Genomic DNA, 27,881 nt, shown 5'->3' with positions numbered 1-27,881 from the left:
TAGCAGCGTGCACGAGTGGCAAAAAGAGGAGAGAAATAAATGCATGAGAGGAGATGGAGGAGAAAGAGCGCCTGCAGTCGCTTCACTCCAGGTACCTACCAGATAATCCATGAACTGGGGGGGTAACAATTGGGGATTAGGCGTTAATAGGTCACACGAGCAGCCGGCTCCTCCTCTCCAGGAGGCTCAGGGAAGGCGGACACGAGCAGAAAGGCAGCTCAAGAGGCGAGTCCTGCTGATCAGAAGACGGGGAGGCTCTCCGGGAGGGATAAATCTCGGGGAGCCCCAGGGTTATAAAGCCGCTGGCAGGAAGCTACCCGGGGAGGTCCTCGCTTCTTGCCTAGCCAAGAGCTGGGTCCTCCGGCGTCCTCGCCTGCTCTGCCCCCGGCGCTGCCCTCCCTCGCTCGGTTCCAGCCCGCCCCAGTGGCAGCGCTGCCGCTCGTCGCTCCAGGAGCCGGCAGAGAGGGCGGATCGACAATCCCAGCCCGGGCGAGCAGCAGCGGCGGCGGCGGCAGCAGCAGCAGCGCGTCCTATGTTGCAGGAACAGGGAGAGTTTCCCCCCTAGAGCGTCACCGGGTCAGCTGATCGAGCACGTGAGGAGGAAAGAGCGAGGGCTCTTAAAGGAACTCACGCACACCTATACGCTCGCCAGCTCTTTCTCCAAACCAATATACAGTACATATAAATATCTGAGGGGCGAGGTCGTGGGGGCCAGGATTGCGGGCGGAGGGGAAGGACGGAAGAGTAGTAGGCAGGGACCAGAGGAGAACGCAAGGGCAGATGTTGAAAAAGGAAGGAATAATCATTATGACGTGCCATCCAATGTTTCCTTCTCAAACGGGAAGACCCCCGTCCTCATGCAATGCATTCTTGAGTTTTGCAGTGCGGCCAAAATGGGCTAAGGAAGCGAGGGGTGGGGGTGGGGGGGGGGAGAGGCCAGATTCTAAAACTGGGAAGGCACAACAAAGGAAAGTGAGCTTGGACAAGCAATGGGATCTGCAAAGTGAGGTGTGCAGGTAAGAAGAGAGGGGTATGAATGAGGGAGACCAGTCCCGAGGAATGCTGTGGGTGGCGTCGTGTATTTCTTGTGCCGGGATAACCGTTCTACCGTCTGGAGGCTTGCGAGCTCCTCCTCCTCCTTCCCCCCGCGAACGAAGCGCGCCGCCGATGGGACTCCCCGCCACTGGCCCAGAGACTTAACGAGCCAAGTGCGCTGAGCCGAATTCCGCTTACTTCGGAGGGAAAGCCCACCTGGGAGCGGGGTTGCGGTGCACGCAGGACCGGGCGGGCCCATCGCAAACGTTTTGTTTCGCCTGCTCGCCTCCGTGCCACGCCTCCGACAGCTATTTCTCCAAACAAATCCGTAGGAAGCGCAGGTTGCCTGATCTGTCAGGTTTTTCTCCCCGTAGAAAGAAATGTGTGCCCCTTTGCAGAAGGGGGGGGGGAGGTCTGATGAGGTCCGAGCTTCACCGGAAGAACAACAGCTTGGAAGCACCAGGCGGTTCAGTTGCCGGCCGCACCTGGAATCATCTCCCATCGAGGAGTCGGTGGGGGCCTCCCAAATAACTAGAAGCAGACAAAAAACAACTTCGTTTGTCATCACAAAGAAGGAGAGAGACAGGCATTCTCATCATCAGCCTCCTTCTCCTGCCAGCAAATTTGAATGGGGTGGAGGGAGGTTAATCAAGCTTTCTGAGGAGATAAAAGATTCATAGAGAGGAACTTCATCCTCAAAGATGTATGCTGCCTACTTGCTAAAACTAGAAGATCAATTCGGTACTTGATCCCAAGTAAACATAGATGGGAACGCGCTGTACAAGGATAGAAAGAGCCCTTGCTATCTGCTCATGGCCAGGGAAAAGATGGGCATGGTTCACATAGATGTAGGCCCAGCTTAAGTGTTCACTTCCATTTTTCTCTCAGATTTCCAGAGGGTAGTTGTTTGCTAGCTGGCTGGATTGCTCACTGGTTTAGGTATCTCGCTGCAGAATCAGAGGTTAGGAGTTCAATCCCAAGTGTGCTTCCTGTGAGTAGAGCCAGCCTGTGTGACCTTGGGCAAGCTGCACAGTCCCAGGAAGCTCCCAGAATAAGGGAATGGTAAACTACTTCTGAGTATATTCTATCTGGAAAAGCAGATTTGACTGAACGGCACTATTATTAGTCCCTTGCAACAAAATGGTCTGAATCAGAGATGTGTAACAGTCTGAGCCTGAAAAGGGGCACACAGATGGGTGCCTCGTGCCCTTGTGGTGACGCAATCCCTATGCAGATCTACGGTGGAATTTGTGCATTGCCAGATCTCTCTTTAAATAATAATAATAATAATTCTGCAAATGGAGAATATGCAAAGGGCTATGGTCTGGCACATGGTAGAGAGGAGGGTTTTCCTTCCTCTCACAAGCAGTCTTCTTGCAATGGCATCAAACCAGTGGGATTTGCACTCAATCCTGCTAATGAACTGTTTAATAAATTAATTCAGCTAGATAAGAAAATATTCTAGAACATGAATCCTGGCCAGCAAAGACAATGATTTTGTCTTACAACTGTGTGAAATGACTGGCAGAGCAGCTGCAAGAGGATGAGCCTCGTGGCGCAGTGGTTAAAACGCTGTACTGCAGCTAAGACTGTGCTCACGACCTGGGGTTCAAATCCCAGGTAGCTGGCTCAAGGTTGACTCAGCCTTCCATCCTTCCGAGGTCGGTAAAATGAGTACCCAGCTTGCTGGGGGGCAATGTGTAGCCTGTATAATTAAACTGTAAACCGCCCGGAGAGTGCTTGTAGCGCTATGGGGCGGTATATAAGTCCAATAAATAAATAAATAAATAAATAGTCTGACCTTTCTCTATAGCCTCAGTGTTTGGAGTATCGGAGGGGAACTTGGGCTTTATTGGGAGGTGTTAATTTGTCACTCAACTTCTCCTTTGGTGCCCACAGCTCAACCTTTTAATTTCTATTTCCTTAGTTCAGATTGCTAGGTGTCTTTGATTAAATACTTTTAAATCCCACAAATGCTAGATGGAAGACAAACAATCTATGGAGCTATTGCTGCTCCCCACAGGTAACCAATGGCTCTTTGCCCTGCCCTTGTAGCCACTTCATAATCACTCAAAAACCCTAATTCATTCAGTTTGGGTTTCAATATTTGTCAGAAAACAACACATATCCTTTATCTGAATTTAATTGATAGTCCCAATTAGAGTACAAACATTAAATCACTGAAGTGCTGTGCTGTGGTGCCACTGGAGACCTCCTAAAGCAGAGGTCATCCACCTCTGGCCCGCAGCCCGGTGCTGGTCCGTGGCCTGTGCCAGACCAGGCTGCAGAGGCAGACCTCCCACCACCCCCGCACATACTCCCCTCCCCACAGCCACTTTGCGCACACATGCCAGCACTGGCGTGAGCCCTCCCCATCCCTTTATGCATGTGCCCAAGAGCATGCGTCCGCATGAGCACAGGGGGGTGCCCCACCTTCCTCAGAGGCTCAGCTGGTCCACGGTCCCAAAAAGGTTAGGGACGGCTGTACCTAGAGAATACCACTTTAATATAAAAATCCCTCTTACTGTTTAAATCACTTCTAGTGATGAATAATCTCCAAACATCATTCTGTCAATTGCATGCTACACAAGTAGGGTCTCTTTTGTTAAGGCCAGCTGTAATTAGGTAGAAAGCCAGAAGCAGTAATTGCTTGCTCAGATTCCATAAAGACTGGTACAGGTAATTTGCAGGTACTAATTTCAGGATTTTAAGCCCATGTTTAGTGTTGTGAGAAGAATACATGGTTGGTCATTCGCTGCATGCACACTGACTGCTTTTTATGAATTGTGCCTGCCCTACAAATGAAAAGAAGGCAGCGTCCATGGTAAATCAGCACAGGGTTGTGATAGTAGATTTCTATAATAAATCAGCAAGGGCTTTTGACTTCAAATAGCTTAGCAACAGTAAGCAATAACTCAAGTAGAAACTAAACATTTGCTAGCATGGTCAGCCGGTCCAGTTCCTTTTTGTGTGTAAGGACACATGTTTTCCTTTGTCTCAGAGAGAAAAATATTTGGGGCCGGCATCAAATTTTTAACAGTAACCAAGACGATGATGGAAAATTACGATAAATTGAATGTGATGCCAAATGGGAAAGAGTAACTAGCCAAGATTAAGTCCATTGATGCAACAGGTAAGCTTAACTATACAGTAAACAGTTCATTCACAAAAGCAGATGATGAATCATGCTAATTTTAATCATCATCATCTTAGAACTGCAGAGCTGGAAGAGACCCTCTGGATCCTCGAGTCCAGCCTCTGTCAGGAACACAGTGGAGGATCAACGCCCAACCTCTGGCTCTGTAGCCAGAGACCTAAACCACTGAGCTATCCAGCAGTTCATTATAGATGCCAATATATAAGACAAAAGGCCTAAATTTGGTTATTAAATCCAAATGCAAAACTAGTATAGACCCAATGGAACGTAAGCGTTGACTTACCAAAGTCCAGGTAATTCAGTGAGTCTCATTTAGCTGGGGCAAGTAATTTTACTTAAATGTTATATGCAGCAACCATTTTGTGAATTTCGTTTGTAAGCAAACACTCCGCCCCGTAAGATTTCCATATTTTCAGATAAAATTGCTCATCTCTGTTCTAACTTATATGCTATTGTCAATACAGGCAGAGTGAATATACTTATGGTCTCTGTTTGTATGATAATAACAGAGAGGCAAGACTCACCAGGTGTGGGTTTGACCTTTGTCCTTCTTGGATCATAAAAAATGGTTGTGAGGGGAAGAATTTTTAAGTGGGTAAAAGGGAGGGGTAAATACCTCGCAACAAAGTGTGGTTACAGCATGACTAAAAGAGACAGTGGTAGTGAGACCTCTTGAAGAAGCAAGCCTTGATCCCTACTATGCTGGAAATTTGTAGGGAGTCATGCTGAGGTACTTTTCAGTCTAGCTTCAGGTCTAATTGCCCTGAGGAGTGATTAAGGAAACATTGAAGTCTTCCACCACAGGTAGAGAGACACTAAACTTCTTCCATGTCGGGCCTTTGTTCAACTTTCCTACCAAGAAATTAATAACCCTAGCAAATTGTTGAGTGGCCAGGTCTACTTTTCTTAGTGCTCTATTAGACACAAAATGTAGATTTCAGAAAGCGTATTTGTGCAATTCAAATTCCATATATTTGATGAAAAGTGGTTGATAACAGTGTGAAAAGTGAATTGAGCAGTCCAGTTTCCTTTCCGTTCTCAGGAAAATCAGTTTCTCTCCCAGCTACTGTGAAGATTGCAGCTAAGCTCCGAAATAGTAGAGAAGTCATAGCTCTTGATAATCAGAAAGTCGCAGGACCTGAACTTCAGTGAGCCCTGGATCCACTAGTATATCATTGACAGTGAAGCAAGACAATTAACTGGAATCCTACCTCCATCAATGTAACACTATAAGTTTACTTTTCAGCAGCAATTACTGGAGGTTTAAGAAACCAGTTTATACATTTCCTACCACACACCCAGTCATGCAGTTATTGCAAGATAAGGAATTTCTGTGTTAACAACATGCTGCAATTCACCACTGAAAGGGATGCAGATCGTATTATGGCAGCTGTGATAACTAAAAAGATCCTAGCCAGCATATTAACAAATGCACATTACATTCTTAAACAGTTTGTGGCAGTTCATTTCTCAGCCAAACAGGTGTTTCATGCTTTGCAGCCCCACTTCCGCTGACTGGCACCCACTCAAAGGCAGTGCCCAAAGGGAAGCTGGGCCGTTGCTTCTGTGTGAGTGCCGTGCCACAGGAGGCTGGGTTGCAAAGCACCAGATGCCTGTTTGGCTGAGAAACCGACACAAACTTTAAGAATGTAATGTGTATTTGCTGATATACATATCTCTAATTCATATACATCTATTTGGGTGAGAAAGGCAGCATATAAATAAAATAAATACAATAGTGGACTGCATCAATAATACAGTGTGCCTTCAAGTCAATTCGCACTTATGATGAACCGTTCCGAAAGATTTTCTAGGTACAGAATACTCAGAAGTGGTTTACCATTCCCTTCTGGGGTGCCCTGGGACTGTGCGCCTTGCCCATGGCCATACAGCTTGGTTCTTCTCTCTAGAGGCACAGTGGGGAACCAAACTCTCAATTTCTGGCTCCTTAGCCAGCTAAGGGGTGTCGCAGTGAACCTTGAGAATTTGTCTACATTAGTGTTGATGAATTCTGAAGATTTGCTGCTGCGCACCTTAGCCTTCTAGGTGCCACACACAGTAGGGTCTTGAGAATAAAATAGGCATGTTGTAGTGGTGCAATATGCATGTGAATTACAAACCAAATACTGTGCAGTTTCTCCCACTTTACAAAAACTCAAGTACCTGCCCAGGTTGATCCTAAAGAAATTTCTTGGAAATGTCCCCTGAATAACAGTTATTTAGCTATGTAACTTAAGAGAATATGGAAACTCTTACATGGAAGTTTCTGCAGTGTGCTTTTAAGCTGTCTTCCAACATGCAAGAATATAAAAGCCAGGCTATCCATAAAGTTAAATGTGCTTGACTTTACAAGAAGAGTAAACAATATTGAATTCTCATTTGCCCATCAGAATTAATACGCAGTTTCTAAAATGAGAGTTGCTGAAATTCAAGCCTGTAGTGATGTCACTGTAATTGATTTAGGAAATCTTTTAATCCCAGAAGTGTGGGGCCTAGTTTTGGCTACTCAGTGGTATTTTGCACACGCTTCAGAGCAGACATTTACGTTTTTATGATCATGCTCCAGGGCTGAGCACTAGCAGAGGAAAAACACATTTAGGCGAGGTGCTGCAGTAGGCCTGCCTCAAATTAAATCCTAATCAGTAATTTCCCCCTCCCAAAAGAATCTCCATTGAACTTTACTGACTCTGCACACCACCATTTTGGGAAGAGGAGGGAGTGTCGGAAAAGACAGAAGAATGGAGAAAAAAGAAGTTGGAAAGCATTTGAATTTTCAGTCACCCTCCTCCCTGTCCCTATTTCCTGATGTGATTGTTTGCCTTTGCTAACAGAATAGAGGCAGGAAATATAAAAACAAAACTGGGTTCAATGAGTAGAGACCACAATGTAATAAAGTAAACCTTTGTAAACAGCAACCGCCAGTGAAATGAGACTAATTATAACACAGGAGAAAGAAATGGCTCACCCATGAAGAGGGCAGTGTAATTTTGGTCGAGTAAAGAATAAGGACAGGCTGCTAATGCTGTGTCTTGTAAATCCTGTTAATTTAAAATGTGTAGCCTAGTTGGGACTAATGATAAGATATTGGCCCATGCAAATGAAACCTTCCTGTATTTCTCTCTCTCTTCACCTCTCTCAACCAAAGATATAGGAGGCCATGTCAACCATATTCACTATTAATGGCTGCCCAAGAGGCCTTTGTTATTTGGGGCATCAACCAGCCACTGTTGGTTGATTCATCAGCTGCAGCCTTTTCTGAACAGAGACAGCCAGGCTTGAGTGACTCATGTTCTAGTAATCTCCCTGCTGGGTACAATGGCTGAAATCCTGCTGCTTAGTTTAATAAGTCATAAACAGAGCGGGCCCACTGAATCAGTGGGGATTTAGTGAGTCAACTTCTCCATAAGGGCCACCGTTTCAGTGGGCCTACTCTAAGTAGTGCTATGCTAAATAACAGGATTTCATGGAGCTTCCTTTGAAAATAGTTCAGATGTTTCAGCTAGCTCCTAGAATTCTGCCAGGTTTATCTAAATAAGGAGCAGCCTCTCCATGTTACCTCAAACATTGTTTTAATGGCTCAGAAAATGCTCTTGCATCCTTTAAGGCAGTGGTCCCCAACCTTGGGCCTCCAGATGTTCCTGGACTACAACTCCCAGAAGCCTTCACCACCACCTCTGCTGGCCAGGATTTCTGGGAGTTGAAGTCCAAGAACATCTGGAGGCCCAAGGTTGGGGACCACTGCTTTAAGGCGCATGGGAGGCAACTTTTCTATGCCCAGAGTAGTTGATTGACTAGATGGGTGGGGTATAAATGCAGTAAATAATATAAATAAAATAAATAAATGTTTGGGGGCTCTTTGACACTCCAGGGCTACATAACCCCAAAAAGATTTCTTGTGTTTCTTTTTAAACATCCAATAAATTATCTGGGGAGGGGGGAATTTTCAGTTTTTAAAAGTTGTCTTAGAAAGGGTGGGCCTTCCAATGTCCAGGGATGAGCACGTCTGGGCCTCGGACCTCAGAAGGTACGCCCTGCACAAACGTAAAATGGAGCCATATTGGATTAGCTCTGAAGAATGAAAATGACAGCCTGTTCACTACAGAGACCAGTTTAAAGTGCTGTTACTTACTTTTAAAGCCAATCTATGCTAACTTTCAATGCACTGGTGGGCCCAGGAGACAATTTTGCCCCTTCTAAAATATTTTTCCACATTTTCCCCCAAACCAGAAGAGAAGGTCATGTCTGATTTTGAACACATGTGAAAAAGGATCTTCCCTACCCTTACTTTGGAGGACAATCACTGAGCAGAAATTCTTCTCTCTGACCAAAATTTTTAAAAAGAGAGAGAGAGAGAGGAGGAGGAGGTATTTTGGTTGCTGCAGAAGGTCCATGAACCACGTGTTCACCTCAGCATTTAATACCATCTTTAGAAGTTCCAACATACACATACAGAGAGGCGATCCTTTCCTCAATCGTAACTCTGAAATACCCTCTGATGAAATATTTCTTCTGATTATTTTTAATTTTAGTTGTATAGTTTGTTTTAGATCATGTAAATGGCCTAAGTAGTGATTTCACTACTTTGGGCAATCTGTAAGCTTTATTTAAAAAAATTAAGTGTACATCAAAAGATGGTAAAGCACTGTAAAATAAACATCCTGTATAACTGCACATAGCGGCAGAAGAGAAGAAATAGCAAGCTATGTTCTTTTTCTTATTGAACTAATAAAATGCAAATGCAAAGAAAATAAAACATCTAACATTTAAACATCTAATAAAAATGCAAAAAATGCATTCACAGTTTTCTTTGTAAGGAAGAGGAGATTGTCTCAGAATTGTATGAACAAATTGACATGATGAGGGGACAGAGCTGATCTTAATTCAGACTGTTAATGCTTCTTCACCACACTCTTATGGGTCTACAGTGAATGTAGCCTACATGGCTATGAACCTTTATTGTGGCAACATGATTACTGCATTCACTTGTGGAATGTGCAAACAGTGAAGACTCTTGTTGCACTTTAATACTAGTAAGCCCTCTTTGGCACATGCATTTATGGACTGCTGACTATTTGTTTGTGCATCTAATGAAATGGACTACGGTCCATTAAACAGAATGTCAAATCAAATTTGTTACTCTTTGCAATGTCTTGAGCCAGTAACCTATTGCCCAAGCATGGAGCAGAAAGGCAATCATGTAAACCTCTCCTCTGCTTTCTCATCATACAACTAATTGTGTGACTGATCTCACCAGTAAAAGAATGGGCAAGTACTAGGGAGCCTGCCAGAGTAGGGACTGTAGTGATTTCCACATTTGTATATCATTTGTTTACGTATGCATAAGGAATGACTTGGTTTAGACTGACAGTAACTAATTAGATGTATCTTAGGGGAATCTGTTAAAACCAGTTGGAAGGGGGTGGAGAAATGTGTGTGATGGAAGTGTGTTCTGACTAACTGATATATTGGCCTACTCTAGTTGTGACTTACTACACTAAGCAACAAGACTTCAGCTACTGGATCCAACATGGAGATTATTAGAACATGAGTCAGTCTATCCTGCCTGATTGTAGAGAGTCTGCTTTTTTTATATATATGGGGGGTATATGTGTGTGAGAGAGAGCAAGTTGCTGAGTTTTAGATTAACTGAGTTTAGTTATGGTTTAGTCTGAGTCAGAAATGGAACTTCTTTTTGGTTTTCAAATGAAGTCTGAAATCCCGTTCATATAACTATGCTGTGCCATGCTGACAATATCGTAGGCCACTGTAGTTTTTCAGAAACAAACAAACACAATCTGATTCTCCTTCCCATGAAAGTTCTGAGGCTTCCAAGGAATCCAATTCACCACAGGGAGCCATTTGAGGCTGTGCATGGAGAACTCTTTAATTTCTAAAAATTGCCACTGGGATGACTTTACTGCCACCATGGTGATTTTATTGGAGTCTGAAATATTTATAATACTATATCCTTTCCCCTCACCTTTTTCTAAGCATTTCTAGGATATTATCTATAATAGGAACCATGAATGTTGCTAGCATTCTTTTAGTATTAATTTGACATGCCACACCTCATCATTTTTGTTTGTTTCCTAATAGTTGATTTTAATGATATTGACATGTTTTTCGGAGGATGTACATTCAGTTGTGCTATGCAAGCTCCTCCGATATTTACAACTACCCTGCTTCCCCGAAAATAAGACAGGGTCTTATATTAATTTTTGTTCCAAAAAACGCACAAGGACTTATTTTCAGGGGATGCTTTATTTTTTTCATGTACAATCTATGTTTATTCAAATACAGCCACTTCTTCTTCTTCTGGTTGCTGCACATTGTTGGAGGGTGGGGTTTCATTTAACTGGGGCTTATTTTGGGTCTAGGGCTTATATTACAAGCATCCTGAAAAATCATAGTAGGGCTTACTTTCAGGTTAGGTCTTATGTTCAGGGAAACAGGGTATAGTATTTTCATTCCTATCTATCCATTATTATAGCTTCTATTTCCCTGCCATTATATATTCCATTATCTTTGAAATGCATATCAACATTATTTGCATTACATTCTGCTGTGACTAATATACTATCTGGAAACTAAAATGTAATTGCAACTTAAACCTAACAATCTATAAGGCAACACAGGGGCGTTTGAGCTTTAAGAATTCACAAACCATTGTATAATTTATACGAGGTGCTCTGAGATGTAACAAGGTCCCAAACCACCCAGAGCTTTACAGTGGGGTCTTGACTTGAGAACTTAATCCGTATTGGAAGGCGGTTCTCAAGTCAAAAAGTTCTCAGGTCAAATCTGCATTTCCCATAGGAATGCATTGAAAACCATTTGATCCGTATCTGCTCTTTTCCGTCCATAGAAACTAATGGGAAGCTGCTATTCCGCCTTCGACCACTAGAGGGGGATATTTTGTTTCTTTTTTTCTTAGGTCAAGAAAGGTTCAGGGAAGGCAGGGAAAATACAGTCCAGGCAGTACAGTACCAGGCAGTCCAAAGACTGTCTCCCAATCCACTCTCTAAACGCTGGGAGAAGTGAGGAAGCAGACAGGCACCCTTTTCACTGGCCAACAGTTAACTGAAAGTTCACATTTTGCACTTTCCCTGCCTCCCACGTGAGTTTTTTTCAGTTCTTAAGTCAAATCTAAGTACTTAAGTCAAGTCAATATTTTCCTATGAGAGCGGTTCTTAAGTCAAAATGTTCTTAACTTGAGCCGTTCTTAAGTCAAGACCCCACTGTATAAGTCATAACTAGCACATTAAATCTGGCATGGAAGCTGACAGGGAGGCAGTGCAGGTAAGCCAAGACAGGTGAGATATGATTGAAACCCCTCACCCTAAAGATTAATCTGGCTGCTACATTCTAGAACTGCTGGAGCTTCCATACCATCTTCAAGAGCAGCCTCGTGTAGAGAACATTACAGTAGTAAATTCACAAATGTATCTGTCATCTCAGAAAAAATACCATTATTCTCATTTTGCAGATTTTTAAGGAAGGCAAATTTTTTAAATCAGTGTAATAGATCTCAAGAAAAATTGAACCTGAACGAAGGCTTTCTGTATCTAAGGGCCAAAACAGCTTCTCTCAAACTGAATGGGGGCATCTGAGTTTCTTTCAAAACCAAATTTGAAAGGGTGGGTCAAGGTTTGGAACAAAACTTCTTAAATGCCAATAAACCAAACCAACAACAAAAGTTTTGTGATAGCTCCATGAGTTGGAGTACCTGACTTCAGGTACTCTCATTAGTACTCCAACTACCCGAAAAGCATAAATTCCTAGAACAGGAGATGTCTATATACCAAGGACACCTCCCATATACATTTCAAGCAATACATAATGGGGAAAAATGTTACCAGTTAGGACAGTCAGCTTTGTTCTTCTTATCTACAGCAGTGGGTACATTTGCAGCCTTTGGAAAAAAAAATGCATTAAGGAGGGATGCTATATTTCACAATCTCTGTTGCAAGAAAGCATTACAGCAGACATTCCTTTACCTAATTTTCCATGGCTCAATTCACATCATCAGCTGTTCATTTTAACTCAGCAGAGGCAATGTGAAATTACTTTCCACTCATTTTGATATTTTAAATCAGACTCTACGAATACCGGTACTTTGTCCCTTGTCCAGAACGTGACCCAGTCTGTACACACAGCAAAACGAGGTCACAGAATTTGAACACAATAATGTGTTGCAGTCTGGAGCAACACTGAACAGGGATATGAAGACTGTTTGATGAATGTTTTGTTCTTGTCAATTAGATTGTCTCAACATGATAAGTAGAGATGGGCACACACCGGAAAACTGGTGGTTCATGATGGTTTTTGGCTAAGTACAAACCACCATGAACCTCCCGAAAAACAAACCAGGTTGTGTTTTGTTTTTCCAGTTTGTGCTTGGGAGGGGCCCCTGCCTGCTCCTGCCCTCTGCCTGCCCTCTGCCTCCTCTACTGCCTGCCCACCCCCTTCCCACTGCCCCATCACCTCCTTATATGCTCCTGCCACTGCCATCGCCACCATCCTCAGAGGCAGAGGGCCCAACTTCCCTGCCAGGAGCTGGACCTGCTGCCTCTGAACATGCGCCCACTGTCCAGCTCATAGGCGGAAGATGAGGAGAGGAAAAACTGCAAGGTCTTGTTCCTGTAAGACAACGAAGGATTTATACTCAAACTGCTAAAATATTACTATAACGTCTCATATGCTCAACGTCACTGGAAGAATCAGCCTGTGTGTATTTCAGAAGATTCAAAAATGGTTGCATCACTTAATTTAGAATCTGTGCCCACTTTGAAATATTTTGCAAACACAGTGGGCGCATTTAAGCCCAATTTAGCTATGCTTGATTGTGAAAACCATATTTTTTTTTGTTAACAAATAGTAACAGAAATGTTATCTATTAATTGTATCCCTTCACCATTTTCTCTGTCTCAGTGATACGTAAAAACGTTCTGATTTTATTTAGTATCCTATTTATTTCAGTTACAAACTGCCCTTATTCCAGGATTGCTCAGGACTGTGCACGTTGTTCACCCCTCTCTCTTCTATCCTTAGAACAATCTTGTGGTGTTTTTGTTAGGCTGAGAGCGAGTGACGGCTCATGAGTACCCAGTTTGCCAAAGGGTTCAGGAAAGGTTTGAACTTGGATCAGCCCGATCTTAGTCCAACATTCTCATCATGAGAAACTATAAACATAGCATAATTATACCAGCACCCACCCTCTGGCTAAGTGGAAATTCTTGAACAACCAAGATCAAATGAAGCTCACAGATATTGCAACATTTAGCTCAGAAATAGGGGAAATCACTTCTTCAGACTAGATTTGTCAAAATCTATGCTGTCTTTAAGCTTTTGGGAGCTGTAGGCCAAAACAAAAACATCTTCTATATTGCTTCAGTCTAGCTTCATACCAGGGCCGGACTGGGACCAAAAATCGGCCCTGGCATTTAGAGCACACAGGCCCACCGGCTGTGGGGACACAGGCCCACCTGGCTTTGGGCCAGGATTGGCCCTATGGACCCCTGCACCGGGGGGATTTTGAGCGAGGTGCTCTCGCCATCAGCCTGGCCTACCTCACAGGGCTGTAGGGAGGAGGATAAAACTTGGGAGGGAGCCGAGGATATGAACAAAACGAATAAACAGAACCTCCCTGTGCAAGAGGAGTGTATCTTTTCTGCCGCAGCGCATCCTAAGGAGGAGGATAAGAAGGCAACTCGTATCTAAAGCGGGGTTGTGACATTCTCAGGGGACGGTGAAACAAAGACAGCGTAGCCCAGCTCTGATGAGGAAATTTTCACTTTAAAAAAAAAACTGGCCAGGAAAGTTGATCTTCCCAGGACCGGGTCACGATCCCTCCGGTCGAGGCTGGGCTTGCCGACGAAACTTCAGCCCAGCCTCGTCAGAGGGGCTTTCCTGGGAGGCAGCATGGCCACCCCTGCCCGGGAGGAGAGGCTTTCTTGGCTTACAGTTTCCGATCGGCCCTCCTCACCTCTTCCAGTCCCCCCCTCCGCTCTTTTCCCCATCCTCGCCCCCTTCCTCCTCCTCCTCCCCTCTCCGGCCCCCCCCCCCGGCTTTCCCTCCTCGCCCGCCGGCCCGGGGAAGGCCGGCCGAGGCGCCCGCTCCCTCTTCCGTCCCCCAGCGGTGCGCTTCCCTTTGGAGAGGCCAAGGGCGCCTGGCGAAGGCAACGCGCCCAGGCACCATGCGCTCTCGGCCACCTGGGCGCCCGGGCAGCGGGCCTGGCCGGGCCGGGGCGGGCGGGCGGTGGGGGAGGATCTGAGGCGAGGCTGCCTTCTCCTCCTCCTCCTCCTGCCGCCGCTCCCGCTCCGCCCTCCGGCCCTCCCCGGCCCCAGAGCGCCAGGGCGAGGAAGCGAGCGAGCGGGGCGGGGATGCGCCGGGCAGACCCTCCGGCCGGCCACCAGCACCAGCCGCGGCCCGACAGCAGCTGGCGGGCAGGCAGCGCCGGGAAGCCGCGGAGTCTCGGCTGCCTGCGCTAGCCTTGAACAAAGTGCGCTGCTGCCACCGCTGGCTCCACGGGCACGGGAGGGAGGCAGAGCGGCCGCGTCCCCATGGCTGCCGCCTCCGCCGCCCGGAGCCCGCCTTCGCCGCCGCGCTAGGAGCCGGGCCTCGGTGTTGCCCCCCCCTCGGGTGCGGGTGCGCTCTTGGGCCGGGCAGGGAGGTTGGGGGGGACGCCCCAGCTGGAGGGGGCGGGAGGAGGAGGAAGGAGGAGGAAGAGGAGGAGGCAAGGCAAGGCAAGGCAAGGGGGCGGGGAGGGAAGGCTCCCTTTCGCTTTCTCGCTCGTTCGCTCTCTTTTGGGGAGGGGGGCTCAGCCTGGCCCTGCGCTGAGGCAGGAACCGGCCCTTCTGACCATCGGCCGTTCTGGCATTTGCCAGAATTGCTAGATGGCCAGTCCGCCCCTGCTTCATACTGTTCCTTCCTGGAAATCTGAAACACAGACAAGAATATTTCTGTGTATTTCTGTCATCTTGCTTTGCTTTCTTTTGTTTTGCTGGGCACTTCTTTTTTTAGTTACATCACTTAAATTGATGACAATTTACTAAAATCTGAATAATTTTAACCCTCACAAAGCACTTCACCAACATTCATAATTCTATTGTAGCTGGGACTGAGAACTGGATTTAGTGCTTTTAGATATATCATGGTACCGTGCTGATTGTCATCATTCCATTTTTGCTACCTTCCCCATCAGAACTCACCACTTAAGCATTACCCACCCACCTACCCATCCTACTTTAATTGTCAGTGTCAAGGAAAAGGGGAGGATTAATCTGCAAACCAGTTCAGAAGAGTAGGAACTGTAACTCTTAAAGTTTTTGCTACAGTACTTAAATCTGTTTAATTCAGGGTGTGTTCTGAAAAGGAACAAGCAGAATACAGCCCAAGGCAATATAAGAGCTTTTCAATAGGATATTAACTGCAATGACTGAGTGAACTAGGGATGTGAATAAGACTATGTATCCAGTTACAAACCATCAACAAACTAAGGGAAAAATCCTAACTAGCCAAGAGGACTGGGGATCGAGCAAATTCACCTGAAGCTATGCTGCACCCAAAGCATTCTGTGCCTAAGGATTTTGGAAATTATTTAGGACTATCCTCACTTTGGTCTAATTTTCTGTTGGCATAGTGGCTGTATTCCTGGCCTAGAGGAGGCTGAATTTGGGGCAACATAATCCATTCTCCATCCCACCCTTCCTGTGTACACTGTAAGAAATGCACATTGTTCTTGTGCTTTGTAATATTAGGAGCATGTAATTATGGGCTTCAGGGCTTTCTGTTGCAGCATTCTAGGTGAGGTCTGTGTGGATAATGACGATGGAATCTAATCATTCAATAAACTGAGCAGTCATTTGGGATACGATGATTATTTTAGCTTAGTACGGTATAATTGTCATATGATCTAAAGTTCTTCTAACTCAAGAACTTTCCATTCTCTCATATAAAGGAAGATTTCAGTGTACAAGCGAAAGCAGCAAGTTTTTATTTGCATGTGTATGTAGAAAAATGGTAATACGATTCTGTTACACTGTATACACATTATGTATACATGAGAACAAAACTTCTTTTAAAAAGAACAGGTGAGCTACACCTGTAGAGACTGTACATCTGTTCCATTTCCCCCCAGAAAAGTTTTAAAACCAGAAGGTGTAGTCAGACGTTAAAAAGAATAATATTATGGCTATTTCAAAACAAAACATTTAAAAAAAAATTTTTAATCAACTCTTTTTTTGCATCCCTGTTTGGACTTTATGTAAAGATCATACAGTTATACATGAACCAACTGGGCATAAGACAGCCATCTGACATTCATAACTATGTTGGCTTCTTCCCTAAGCAGTAAGTCATGGGCAGGTATGTAGTATTTTACACATCAGCAGAGAGACCAGTAATTGGATAGGTATGGCCCACATGGTTCTGATATTCACCTACATAGCACAATCGTGTAGCATCACATGCTGACCGAAATCCAATTTGTGCAGCTATGCTTGTGGGGAAGTGATGATGTCACCAACAAGGAGAGATATTTTTTTTTTGGTCATAATTAAGCACTTCTCCCTCCTCTCCTGCAGCTTTTCTGATGCGCAAATAATCCCCTTCATGAAGCGGAAGCTACAAGATAGGAGCAAGAAATATTTCATTACCGAAAAATCACAACTGCCAGGTTATATTATTACCACATATCTTTGTGCTCAGTCATGTGTCTGGAACGGAATTATTGCAACTCTATAGATTATCGACAGTGTATAGTTTAGGTTAGGAGACAAATTATTGAAGGATACAAATCAAAATGGTGTGCGGCCCCAAGGGAGACATGTTGCAATGAGGTGGGATTGAATTAGGCAAGGAGGGAACAGGATGCATAAAAGGCTTTTTCTGTGGGATGGGGAACCTTAATCCCATGTGGGTTTGAGTGGTGTGTATGGAAAGAGACGTCTCCTTCCACAAAATCATCAGGATAGAGGTCTTCAGTCAACCAAACTTACTTATTCTCTCAACCTAGTACAGTGGTGCCTCGCATAGCGAGGTTAATCCGTTCTGGATTAACCTTCGCTATGCTGAAGCATCATTGAACGGGGCAGGGATTTCCATTGGAACGCATTAAACATGGTTTAATGCGTTCCAAATGGGCCAAATACTCACCGTTCAGCGAAGCTTCTTAATGGCCGGCAGCCATTTTCGCGCCCTCACCTTGCTTAACGAGGGCGCGAGAACACTGCGCGCGGCCATTTTGGGCCATTTCCGGGCTTCCGGCGGCCATTTTGGGCACCGAACAGCTGATCGTCGGGCTTCGTTTTGCGAAGATCGGTAAGCGAAACGCTTACCGGTCTTCGCAAAGCGAATTTTGCCCTATCGAAAAAACGTTAAGCGATCGCATTAGCGATCCAAAAAAACGGATCGCTATGCGATTTCGTCGTTATGCGGTGCGCTCGTTAAGTGAGGCACCACTGCACATCCACACAGGGATAAATTCCAGGTAATACTGCCAGGTAACATAATCTTAAAAATTAAGATGTCCAGGTCTTCTAAAAATTGTGTTTAGTGCTTTAGGATAGCATCAATGGGAATTGTTTTGGCTTAATTCACTTATGGATCAGGTCCTTAATATACTCAGTCATTTGGGTAGATAAAAGTCACCTGGGCATCATTGCCAAAGAGAAATCTGCCTTTGAATTTTACCCCTCCCTCTGCTTTTCATTTTTGGCTCTACCTCGCCCTCATTTTCCAAAAGGGACCAGATGATCTAATGCTCATACAGATACAATGACTGTCTTTCTTTTTTAAAATAACATATTATTGTACTACCCACACATTGTTACCACTTGCTGACAGTGGAATTCTCTAATAGTTTACACAGCACAAAAAGGGGTTATATCAGACAAGCTTTGTACAGTCAGTTTTAGAAGTGAAAAGACAAAACTGTATATGCTTTTTAGAAGAAAAACAAAAGCTTTTGAAAAGCACTGAGGCCTTGGAGTGTTAAAAGTGACACAAAATTCAAAAGCTAAAATTAGCTTATAAACCAGCTAAATAAAAAACAATTCGCAATTATAAAAACAATTACGAGATAAGCACATACAGTACTGCAGTCATCGTTGTCAAGATCCAGGATTCGGGAATGCAGTTCCGTTGTTTCCTACTGCCTCTACTAGAAATGGCAGTCGCCCTCCCTCTTACGGTCCCCAGTAAACAAAAAAAAACCTGTTGCAGAGGTCTGAAAAATCTGGAACAGATTTCTATCACCACACAGGATTGTAGTGAAAAGGAGAAGAGTAAGCAAATCCAGGTTCAGCTAGTACCAACCACTTAGCAATCACATCTTAGCTAAGTGGAATCATTTTAACTGGTCATAAATGACCAGCAAAAGTTTTCATAGTATATTTTTAAGTGGACAAAGAGTAGGAAGAAGTGTTCTTTGGGGATGTGTTGTTCCGAAGTAGATTGGGTCACTGCTGTAACGGTGTGCTGCGTGCTGTTGACGATTGGCCATATCAAGGAACCCAAAGCAGACCTTCCTTGGAGGGGCTCAAATGTGTAGGGTAGCCCTTCCCACCACATACATCATCCATGCCACTAAGACTTTTAAGGGTAAAAATAGTATCTTGAATTGGATCTGCACATTGCTGGCCCTGCGCATAAAGTCTCCTGTTGCAGGTGACACAATTGGGAGGAGGTGGGAGATGAAGAAAACAGGGAAAAAATTGCATCAACCAAAACACGGACAGAAGCAGATACACATTTGCACTTTAAATAGGTAGGGAGATAGACATCAAAATGGCCAATGTGGGTCAGACCCTATGTGGGAATCTCAAAATTTGGGTTGGAGTACTCTGAACATGTTCTTGGTATTAAATACAGTATTAGTAACAGAAGTAAATGTGTGCATACCAATCAAGGAATTTCATTCTGCCGTTTGTAGTTTTATATATGCATTGATAGTCTGCTGCTCTAGAATTTGTACATTTTATACTGCAGACCGAAGATAATTCATTGACTGCCTATCTTAAATTTCCATTGCCTCTTCCTGATCAACCATCCCATTGTTCTCTCTTTTTGCATCTCTCTGTCTTTGAATCTCATGTCCAAAAATAAACAATTAAGAATTTAAATACCAGAAGTATTGCCACCATATTTTAAAACTCTTTCTACAGCTAAGAGATGTCCCTATGGCTAGCCTGCTACTAAGCACACATCTCTGTCACTCATCCTTGATAAGAAAGCCGGGGTTGCCCCACCACTTCTAAGAACATACAGAGTGATGGCAGTTTACGAGGTACATTTCGCAGGCCAGGAACAAAGTCCCTCGGCTAATCAGTTCCTACTCACAGGTTAGCAGTGAGGAACTTCATCTCTGCACACCTACGGAGACGCCTCCTTCATTCTAAGCAAATTTAAATTTAGAGTTTGAGGAAATTGCTGTTATGGATTGAAAATCCTAGAATCCCCAGCTAGTGTTGCCACTAGTGATGTTGGCTGAAGGAGTCTAGGATCTGCAGTAAAAAAAGTAACTTCTTCAAGCTCTGGTTAAATCATAAATACTATTATCTTCTCCCTCAATCTTCCTTGGAATTAACGCTGTGCTTCACAGGACTCTTTTTCCCTTGAGAAGTAACTGCATGAAAGTACAGCACTGTCCTAAATTTGCGGCTTACTTGAAAATCATTATTAGTAATCTTGCCCATTTCTATTTCCAAAGCTCATATAAATTTGTAAAAGGCAAATAGACATATACATAGACAGATACTGTGGATAGATGGGTAGAAAGTTAGACTAACCACTGGAACAGCATCATTATGTATAGCATTCTTTAAAGAGAAAATGATTTAATTTCACATTCGCCTGTGATTGGAAGGGGACAATACTTATAAATAAAAGTGCCTGAGAGTCGCAGTAGGAGCTTATTTCACTTAGCTGTTTGCATGTTTGTTTGGTGACTGGTCTTTGAAGTCTGATTTCATAAATCCAAAAAGACTACCTTAATTGTTTCTGCAACATGGAAGTACTTTCAGCTCTAATTACACAATACTTCCAGTGTCTGTTTCTGGCCTATGCTGGAATATTGTATGTGCTTGTGTTGACAAACCACATGGTGTCAGTATAGCACATTTTTTTTCTTAGAGATGTACAGTATTTGGAAATAATAGATCAAGTTCCTGGCACCTCTGTTCTTGCTACACCCCTCCCCCATTTCACATAGCAGATAACACATTCTAGAATGTGGAAGTAATGCCCCAAATGCAACGTGCAAAATGTTACAAACATGTTCCTCTGATTTGGTATGAAACGTGGGTGGTGAAGCTGCTGCTGTGTCTGTATGTAAATCTGAGTCCTGTTTATCTATTTGGGATTTTGTGGGGTTTTATGTTTTAACCTGTAAACTGTCTGGAGCTGGAGACCTCCAACAACTCATGAATCATTTTAGCAAGGCCTGCCCAAGACTTCGGACTAACAATCAGCCTGAAGAAAACACAAGTCATGGGCCAGGGTGTGGACTCACCTCCCTCTATTACCATCTCCATGCAAGAATTGGAGGTTGTTCATGACTTTGTGTACCTTGGCTCAACAATCGCTGACACACACTCTCTAGATGCTGAGCTAGATAAACGCATTGGCAAAGCAGCTACCATGTTCTCAAGACTCACAAAGAGAGTATGGCTTAATAAGAAGCTGACGGCATATACCAAGATCCAGGTCTATAGAGCCTCTGTCCTGAGCACACTCCTGTACTGCAGTGAGTCCTGGACCCTTTGTGGACAGCAGGAGAGGAAGCTGAACACCTTCCATATGCGTTGCCTCTGATGGATTTTTTGTGTCACCTGGCAGGACAAAGTTCCAAATAGAGTAGTCCTAGAATCAGCTGGAATTTCTAGCATGTATACATTACTGAAACAGCGATGTCTACATTGGCTTGGGCATGTTGTGAGAATGGCCAATGGTCGGATTCCAAAAGATCTCCTGTATGGAGAATTAGTATGGAAAGCACTGCAGATGGAGACCACAGCCATGATAGAAGGATATCTGCAAGCGGGATCTGAAGGCCTTAGGAATGGACCTCAACAGATGGGAAACCCTGACATCGGAGCGTTCAGCCTGGAGGCAGGCGTTGCATCACAGCCTCTCCCAATTTGAAGAGACCCTTGTCCAGCAGGCCGAGGCAAAGAGGCAGTCCTGGAAGCAGCAAAATCAGGGAGCTGGACAGGGGACATGTATTTGTCTTCAGTGTGGAAGGGATTGTCACTCTCGAATTGGCCTTCTCAGCCACACTAGACGCTGTTCCAAGTCCTCCATACAGAGCACGTTACCATAGTCTCTCAAGACTGAAGGATGCCTAACCTGTCTGGAGTAGTGCTTGCATTAATGTTTGTTGTTGTTTAGTCGTTAAGTTGTGTCCGACTCTTCGTGACCCCCAGTAACTGCACTAATGGAGCAGTATGTAAATCAAATACTGTAAGTAAGAAAATGAGTAAGTAAATACATCTGTTTCTGCAGCATCTTTCCCAGAGTTTCTATTGATTTCAATGCCATATTATATCCTTCAACTCCTTCTGCTAAATGCCTTTGATCCATCTTAGACCTTGGTGACATGAGGGGAATGTTTTCTAGTTCTTCCAATACTTTCTATAGCTCTGTTGTAGTGAATCGTGGTCATGTGGTTTATATCCTGGGATGAACATCCCAAGAACTTTTAGCTGTACCAATTAATTTTGTTTTATTTGAATTATTTTTGCCAGCTATTCCATGGTACTGGGTTATTTTCTCTCTTGCTTCAAGGGGCATTTTAGCCCCTAGCTAGCTAGCTGGACGGACGGACGGACGGACAGACAGACAGACAGATAGATAGATAATATTTATTGATAAATCAATATATCAGGAACAAATTTACCTCTAACGTGCAAGACTGTGTATGACTCTGCCCGACTCTGCATGGCTTTCCTCCTTCCCCTTCCATCTGACGCAATCATTTCCAGTCCCTTTTGCTTGCAACAGAACCCGGTACAAAGGGACTGACTCACACACAGGACAGGGCAAACCCGTGCACAGAGGTGTGGAGCCCTGCCCAGTGGAGCTGCAGATTGGAGGGAACACTGATCAAGAAGGGATTTCTGTTTAGGAACGTGTCCTCTGTTGCACCACTTTCTCCTTCAGAAATGCATTGCACACAATGGACATGGGATATCCACACAGCAGTACTGGTGATTCCCCTGCCCTCCAGTGACACTGGCATACCAGCAGTTCAATGTATCTTCCCATAGAAATTTTAAAAATATTACTTACCAGTAATGTAACAGTGGTGCCCCCCCCCCCGGTGACATACTTTTATCAATGTATCGATGTATCACACACACACAAAATTAAAAAAAAAAGAATATGTATGCCACAATAATGGCAGCCACCATCCTGGCTTTGATTCTGAAAATCAAAGCACACAGGCAATCCCGGTAAGGTATGCATTGGTACAACAAAGGTACAAAATAACATAGCCCTCCTGGTGATGGGGAAATGTTCCACAGTTACACCACTGGTGGGGAAAATGGCTCAAACTTGACTGTGCATCGTGTGACCAGGAAATAAAGCAACACATTAACTGAGGGATAATGAGAGAATATTTCCCTCATGCAACCAGAGCCACACTTGGTCTTTCAAATATTCTAACAAGCTCTTTAAGCCTTGTGCTGCATTTCACATCTGTAATGTTTTTGTAGAATGGAATCTTGATTATCTCATTGTAAATTGATCTCATTAATCAGATATGTGCATTATTGACTTCAGGGATGTTTGAGCACTTCAGCAAATCCATTTGGCTCCCTAGAGAGGGGATTCCCTTAATTCTGTAAAATTTGTCTGCAGAATAACTATGCTTTAGGAAAAGAGGGAATAAAAGTGAAGCACAGATCTTAGCCAGCAGCCTTGTTTGAGCTGCAGCCTTTTATATTAATTGGGGGGAGGGGACTGTTTTTAGCTGCGGAACTGAATTGTAATCTGGATTATATCTGTGCTTTTGTGCTGAAAACCTTGGTCTGTAGCAATAAAACGAACTGCTTTTTCAAAAGCATTGTTGATATATTGGGGATGTAGTACCAACATCATACACCAGGGAGCAGGTCTGGGTTGCTGAAAATAAACATTCATTTCCACCACTTAGAATGAAAAGAAATGTTAATTGTGCTTGACTCAGTTGTAGTATTTCTGACATGCAGAGGTTTTGATATCTGCTTAAATGTTTAATCTGGATAATTGGGGTTGTACCCTATCTTTATCTTATAAAGTTTCATGAAGGACTCTTGTTTGCTTACATTGCTGCAGGCTCTCTAACGGGTTCTCTTTCACATGAACAGAACAAGCAAACACGGATTGTGACATTCGTTGCACAAGCAAATGTGTGAAGAGGCGCAGACCAGATGGAAAAATTCTGCATAGTCATCCTGATGCATGTGTTAAGACCTGGATATGACTTTGGACTGTGTACACAGCACGCATAGGCATTTCTTCTCATTTTCCATTTCGAGTCCTGTTTCATTTTATTTTGTATTATCTTTATGTGAAATAGAGTTATAGTTGGGAGGAAGATTTGGGAATAGCATCATTCTTAACCCATAGTTATCCTTATGGGTTAAGATAGGGTGAAGTATATGTAGGGTGAAAAAATCTGGCCCATATCTTAGGGAAGTACAAGAGAAGCAACATCAATGAGATCATAATTTTTTGTGTGCACAAGACGGGCTAGTCACCATGAAGGCTGAAGGTTTTTCATCTGTAGCAATTTGTACCAGAAAAGAAGTTTCTGAATCGTAATGCTATTTCCTGCGAGGAGGAGTTTTAAAGTGATAGCCGATGTATGAGTCACTCTGTACACAGACATGTTGTTTATGTATGTAACAATCAGAAGACTATACACAAATAAAATTCTTACTTACTACTGAGTGATCTGTATTCCAAAGAGTGATGTACCATCTGAACAGCTGCCATAAAGAAGATCTCAGTCCCTCACTCTATAGTCTTGGTAGTCACCGACCAGGGCAAAAGGACCTCACAATCTAACTCATAATGTTGCATCCAGTGATAAGGATGTGTGCTGGGGATATTTTCAGCTACATCTCCATGGTGATTGTCCAACCTTTAGTTAGCAAAGGGAATCCGGTCTTGCAAAGAAGGAAATGTATTTGCTGTGAGGTTATTAATGTGCAAAAGGCAAACCTGCTGTTATCTTAACAAGAGCTCTTTTTCAGCACAGGTCATATCATAAAAAGGCATCTAAAACAGGTGGAATACCCATGTGCTTTACAGATTACATTTAAATGTAAACCTATTTATGGCATACATGATTTCATGGTGCCTGAAATCTAACAGTAAGCCTATTGAATCAGTGGGAATTTGGTGAGTTAGCACCTATGGAATTTCCATTGTTTAGTGGGCCTACTCTAGTTGTATCTTACTATTGGACTTCAGCCACTGTAGGAGTAATGATTATTGATTGTTATGACAATTGTAATACCTTTAATTATTGTCATGATTAATTATGTTACTATATGTAATACCAAACTCAAATATACTACCATGTAAAATGAGACATTAACCTCAAAGTACTCACTTTATCATTCTATTCTTATTCATATATTTAAAGAGATGAGAGTGCTGTTGGATAAACTAATTGTAAAGGCCCATATTCAGATACTGCCACTGCCAAAAACCCATTATGTGGACTTAGAAATAATAACTGGTCTTAACCCCAACTGCACCTCTTCCTGCCATGTTGCTATTATGTTGAAATATAAAGCTGCCTTACAGATTTGATTCAAGGATTAGTGAAATGAAGTATATGAAGCACTTTGAATTTTCTGAAGTGCTCTATAATGCAAACTATACAGTACTTATGATACCTATCCACTAGTATCACATGCCTGTTCATAATGTCCAGAGGACAACCTTGGTTTCAAGAATTTCTGAGCCTCGGGGCAGCACGTTAGCTGAAGTCATCAGAGCCATCACTTTCATGTCTGGGATTAAGAAAAGGAAATGTAGACTAAAACTTCAAGCTACCATGCAGCACCAGAATGAGAGGTACAGCCTGATGATACTCCTGTTGACTGTCCTCCTTAAAAGCTTTTGAAATAACATGCTATCTGCCAAAAGTGAGCCGATCTTTATAGTATTCTGTGAATACTCTGGCTTCACATTCATTTTTTACTTTAAGATGTTAAGTTTCTATTAAAGACTTGTCTGCAAAGATCTCTCTACTTCTGGTCCAATCATTACAAATGGGGAAAGCAACCAAGTCGAGCTGCAGCCATACTGTAGAACAGACCCCTGCATTCTCCATTACAACAAATGGAACAATCCATTGTTTCTTCATAAACAACAGTGGAGGCACTAGAAATTCTGGAAGTTGTTGTCAAGAAAAGGAACATGTCCAAGCTCAGTCTTGCAGTATTCCCATTGTCTCTTTAGTATTGTGGCACAATAGTGAAGCAAGGTATTTTCCCCAGGAACTCAAAGATAATAGCAATGTTTACATACTAGGCTTGAGAGAATCTTGAGAGGGCAAAACTGAGTTAATGGATCACAATAATGGATCACAACTCAGCAATCATATCGTGCATTTCAGTGTCAGACTGTCAGAGCAGATCAGTATCACAGTTCACTACACTGTCTTTTCCAGAGTTTCACGGGGCAATAGCAAACTGTGTTATGTCCTGCCATATATGATATATAGTCATAACAACAAAAAAGACGAAGTGTAACATGTCATAACAAGTAATGAAAATGAAAACGTCCAAAGCTGCTCAGGCCGGAGTCCTATAAATAGTGCTCAATTGTCAGCATGTCAAAAGATGCAGCGTATCTCATGAACTTGAGTCACACCCAGTGTAGTGATAGGCTGTGCCAGAGCTAAAAATGAGAGGCTACCTCAACTGATAAACTCCTTTATAAGTGAGTGTATAACTGGAAAGGGTGCACTATCCCACACAGGAGATCGCTCTGTTGCAGCTGAAGAAAAGAAAGCAGCAGGTTATCTATATTATTTCTGCCATGGAAGGAGGAGGAGTTATACGGCATTGGGTGGAAACGCCAGTACGTTATCAAGAATATTTTGCCCATCAAGATTTGGAAGCATGCAAGGGGAATCACTCTCTCTATGCCTTGCCAGGCCCTGCCACAGCTGCACAGACAAAGAATATGCAAGCATGTATTCTCGAAGGCGTTCACCCTCGCAAGCAAGCAACTGAAACACAGCAGAACAGCACACATGAAGAAAAGTCCAAATTCCAGGTCTTACTGGATGTTGTGCAGTTCCGTCCAGAAGACATTATCATCCAAACCTTTGAAGGCTGGCTGCTGGTCAAAGCTCAGCATGGACCTAGGATGGATGAGCATGGCTTCATAGCCAGAAGCTTTACCCGACAATACAAATTGCCAGATGGAGTTGAAACAAAAGATCTCTCTGCACTCTTCTGCCATGATGGCATTTTGGTGATTGAAACCAAGACCTCTGGCAAGAAATGAATTTTTACTGGTGAGCCACTCTTGTTTCAACATAACTTGAACAATCCTGTGCTTTTGTGCCGTGCGTGCTGAGGTATGTTTACAATGAAGATAAAGGCAAGCTTCTGCATATTTTACTCAGTGTATTGAGCCTGACTGTTTGATGTGAAGAGCTGTATCTGCTCCCAACAGCTGCATATATACACACACACATTCATAGCAAAAACTGATCCAGCAGGTCTTGAAAAGATATACAAGATGGATTTGGAGGAATGTGTGGATAGAAAGCTCTGTAAAATAAGGTGGAAATTGGAAGTGATTTTAAGAGGCGAAAGGCAAAAGCTGCGCCACTTTGTAATTTAATACCTGGAAAAGCTGCATTTATTAATATTGCAGCTGTGATCCAAAGAAATCCTTTATTTGCAATCTCAGCATCTTAGATGGCGATTTCTTTGAAGTTTGCCCTGCAATTGTTCCTTCTCTTGAAAAAGGTGACACAGCACTTTGACTTTTCAACTGAACAACGGCTGCACAGTCCAAAATAAATTAGTCTTTTGCATTGTGAGATACAGAGGCAAGTTGTATATTGCAACTAAGAACTGGTCTTCAAAGTTATTTTTTCTGCTTCCAGTGACGACTGGTTACATGTGTTGTTCTAAATATTTTAGTGTTTTGCTTTCTGGGGAGAAGAGCAGCTGTTTAAGTAAGACTGCCTCCTTTCAAGTGTTGTTAAGATATGCATGACTGCTGAGCTATGTATAGTAAAGGAATTCAGAGGAAAAGGAGCCAAGCTAAATACAGGCTCTTGTTACCATTTGGTCATATGAAAAGATAGTCTACGACTGCAGTGAATTTATCTGTAGGATTAGAAGGCAAATAAACCAGTTTTTAAAACATGATTCTACGTGTTTACTAAGAAGATTTTCAACCTTGGCCATGAACTTTTGTTTAACTACCAATATAGTATCTGTTTTAGGAATGCATGCAATGAAATATCTTGAACAAAGGGATTCTGCCACTAGCAGCTAGCCAGTGTCAGAAGAAGCATCAGGGAGCTGGAAAGCAAAAAAGACTGCCTGAGATGAGTCCCATAACTCATCCAAGATGTTGATTGTTACTTTGACAGGCATCTGTTTGGAGTATGTTTGGAATGTACCATACTAGCAATCAGATTGTTGGGTTGAGGCTCCTATAT

At 43.3% G+C, this 27,881-nt stretch overlaps 1 protein-coding gene and 2 long non-coding RNA genes across 7 annotated transcripts in view; 1 reads left to right on the top strand and 2 right to left on the bottom strand.

Annotated features, from left to right (window-relative positions):
* The window catches only part of ARL15 (ARF like GTPase 15), a 207,010-nt gene extending 206,440 nt beyond the window's left edge, over positions 1-570 (bottom strand). For all 4 annotated transcript variants that reach the window (XM_078384437.1, XM_078384439.1, XM_078384436.1 and 1 more), the window contains exon 1: positions 100-570. Coding sequence is in view for 3 of the 4 variants with exons in the window: in XM_078384439.1 (XP_078240565.1) it covers positions 100-111 (12 nt within the window). In the remaining variant the exon portion in view is untranslated. The remainder of the gene's footprint in view (positions 1-99) is intronic.
* On the top strand, positions 570-27,585 carry LOC144586347 (uncharacterized). 2 transcript variants are annotated; one of them, XR_013541128.1, is made up of 3 exons: positions 570-1,016; positions 4,037-4,168; positions 23,542-27,585. It is a non-coding gene; the product is annotated as an uncharacterized LOC144586347 (long non-coding RNA). The 2 variants fall into 2 exon arrangements; XR_013541127.1 differs by having other exon boundaries at positions 23,510-27,585.
* On the bottom strand, positions 16,165-18,376 carry LOC144586348 (uncharacterized). Its single transcript, XR_013541129.1, has 2 exons — positions 18,285-18,376; positions 16,165-16,816 (listed from the first exon to the last, which is right to left on the bottom strand). It is a non-coding gene; the product is annotated as an uncharacterized LOC144586348 (long non-coding RNA).
* Positions 27,586-27,881: the final 296 nt, after the last annotated feature.

This window comes from Pogona vitticeps, chromosome 2, assembly GCF_051106095.1.
Source record: "Pogona vitticeps strain Pit_001003342236 chromosome 2, PviZW2.1, whole genome shotgun sequence".
Classification (NCBI taxonomy): Eukaryota; Metazoa; Chordata; class Lepidosauria; order Squamata; family Agamidae; genus Pogona; species Pogona vitticeps.
Note: the sequence above shows the minus strand (reverse complement) of the source record. Positions and strands in the feature narration are given on the sequence as shown.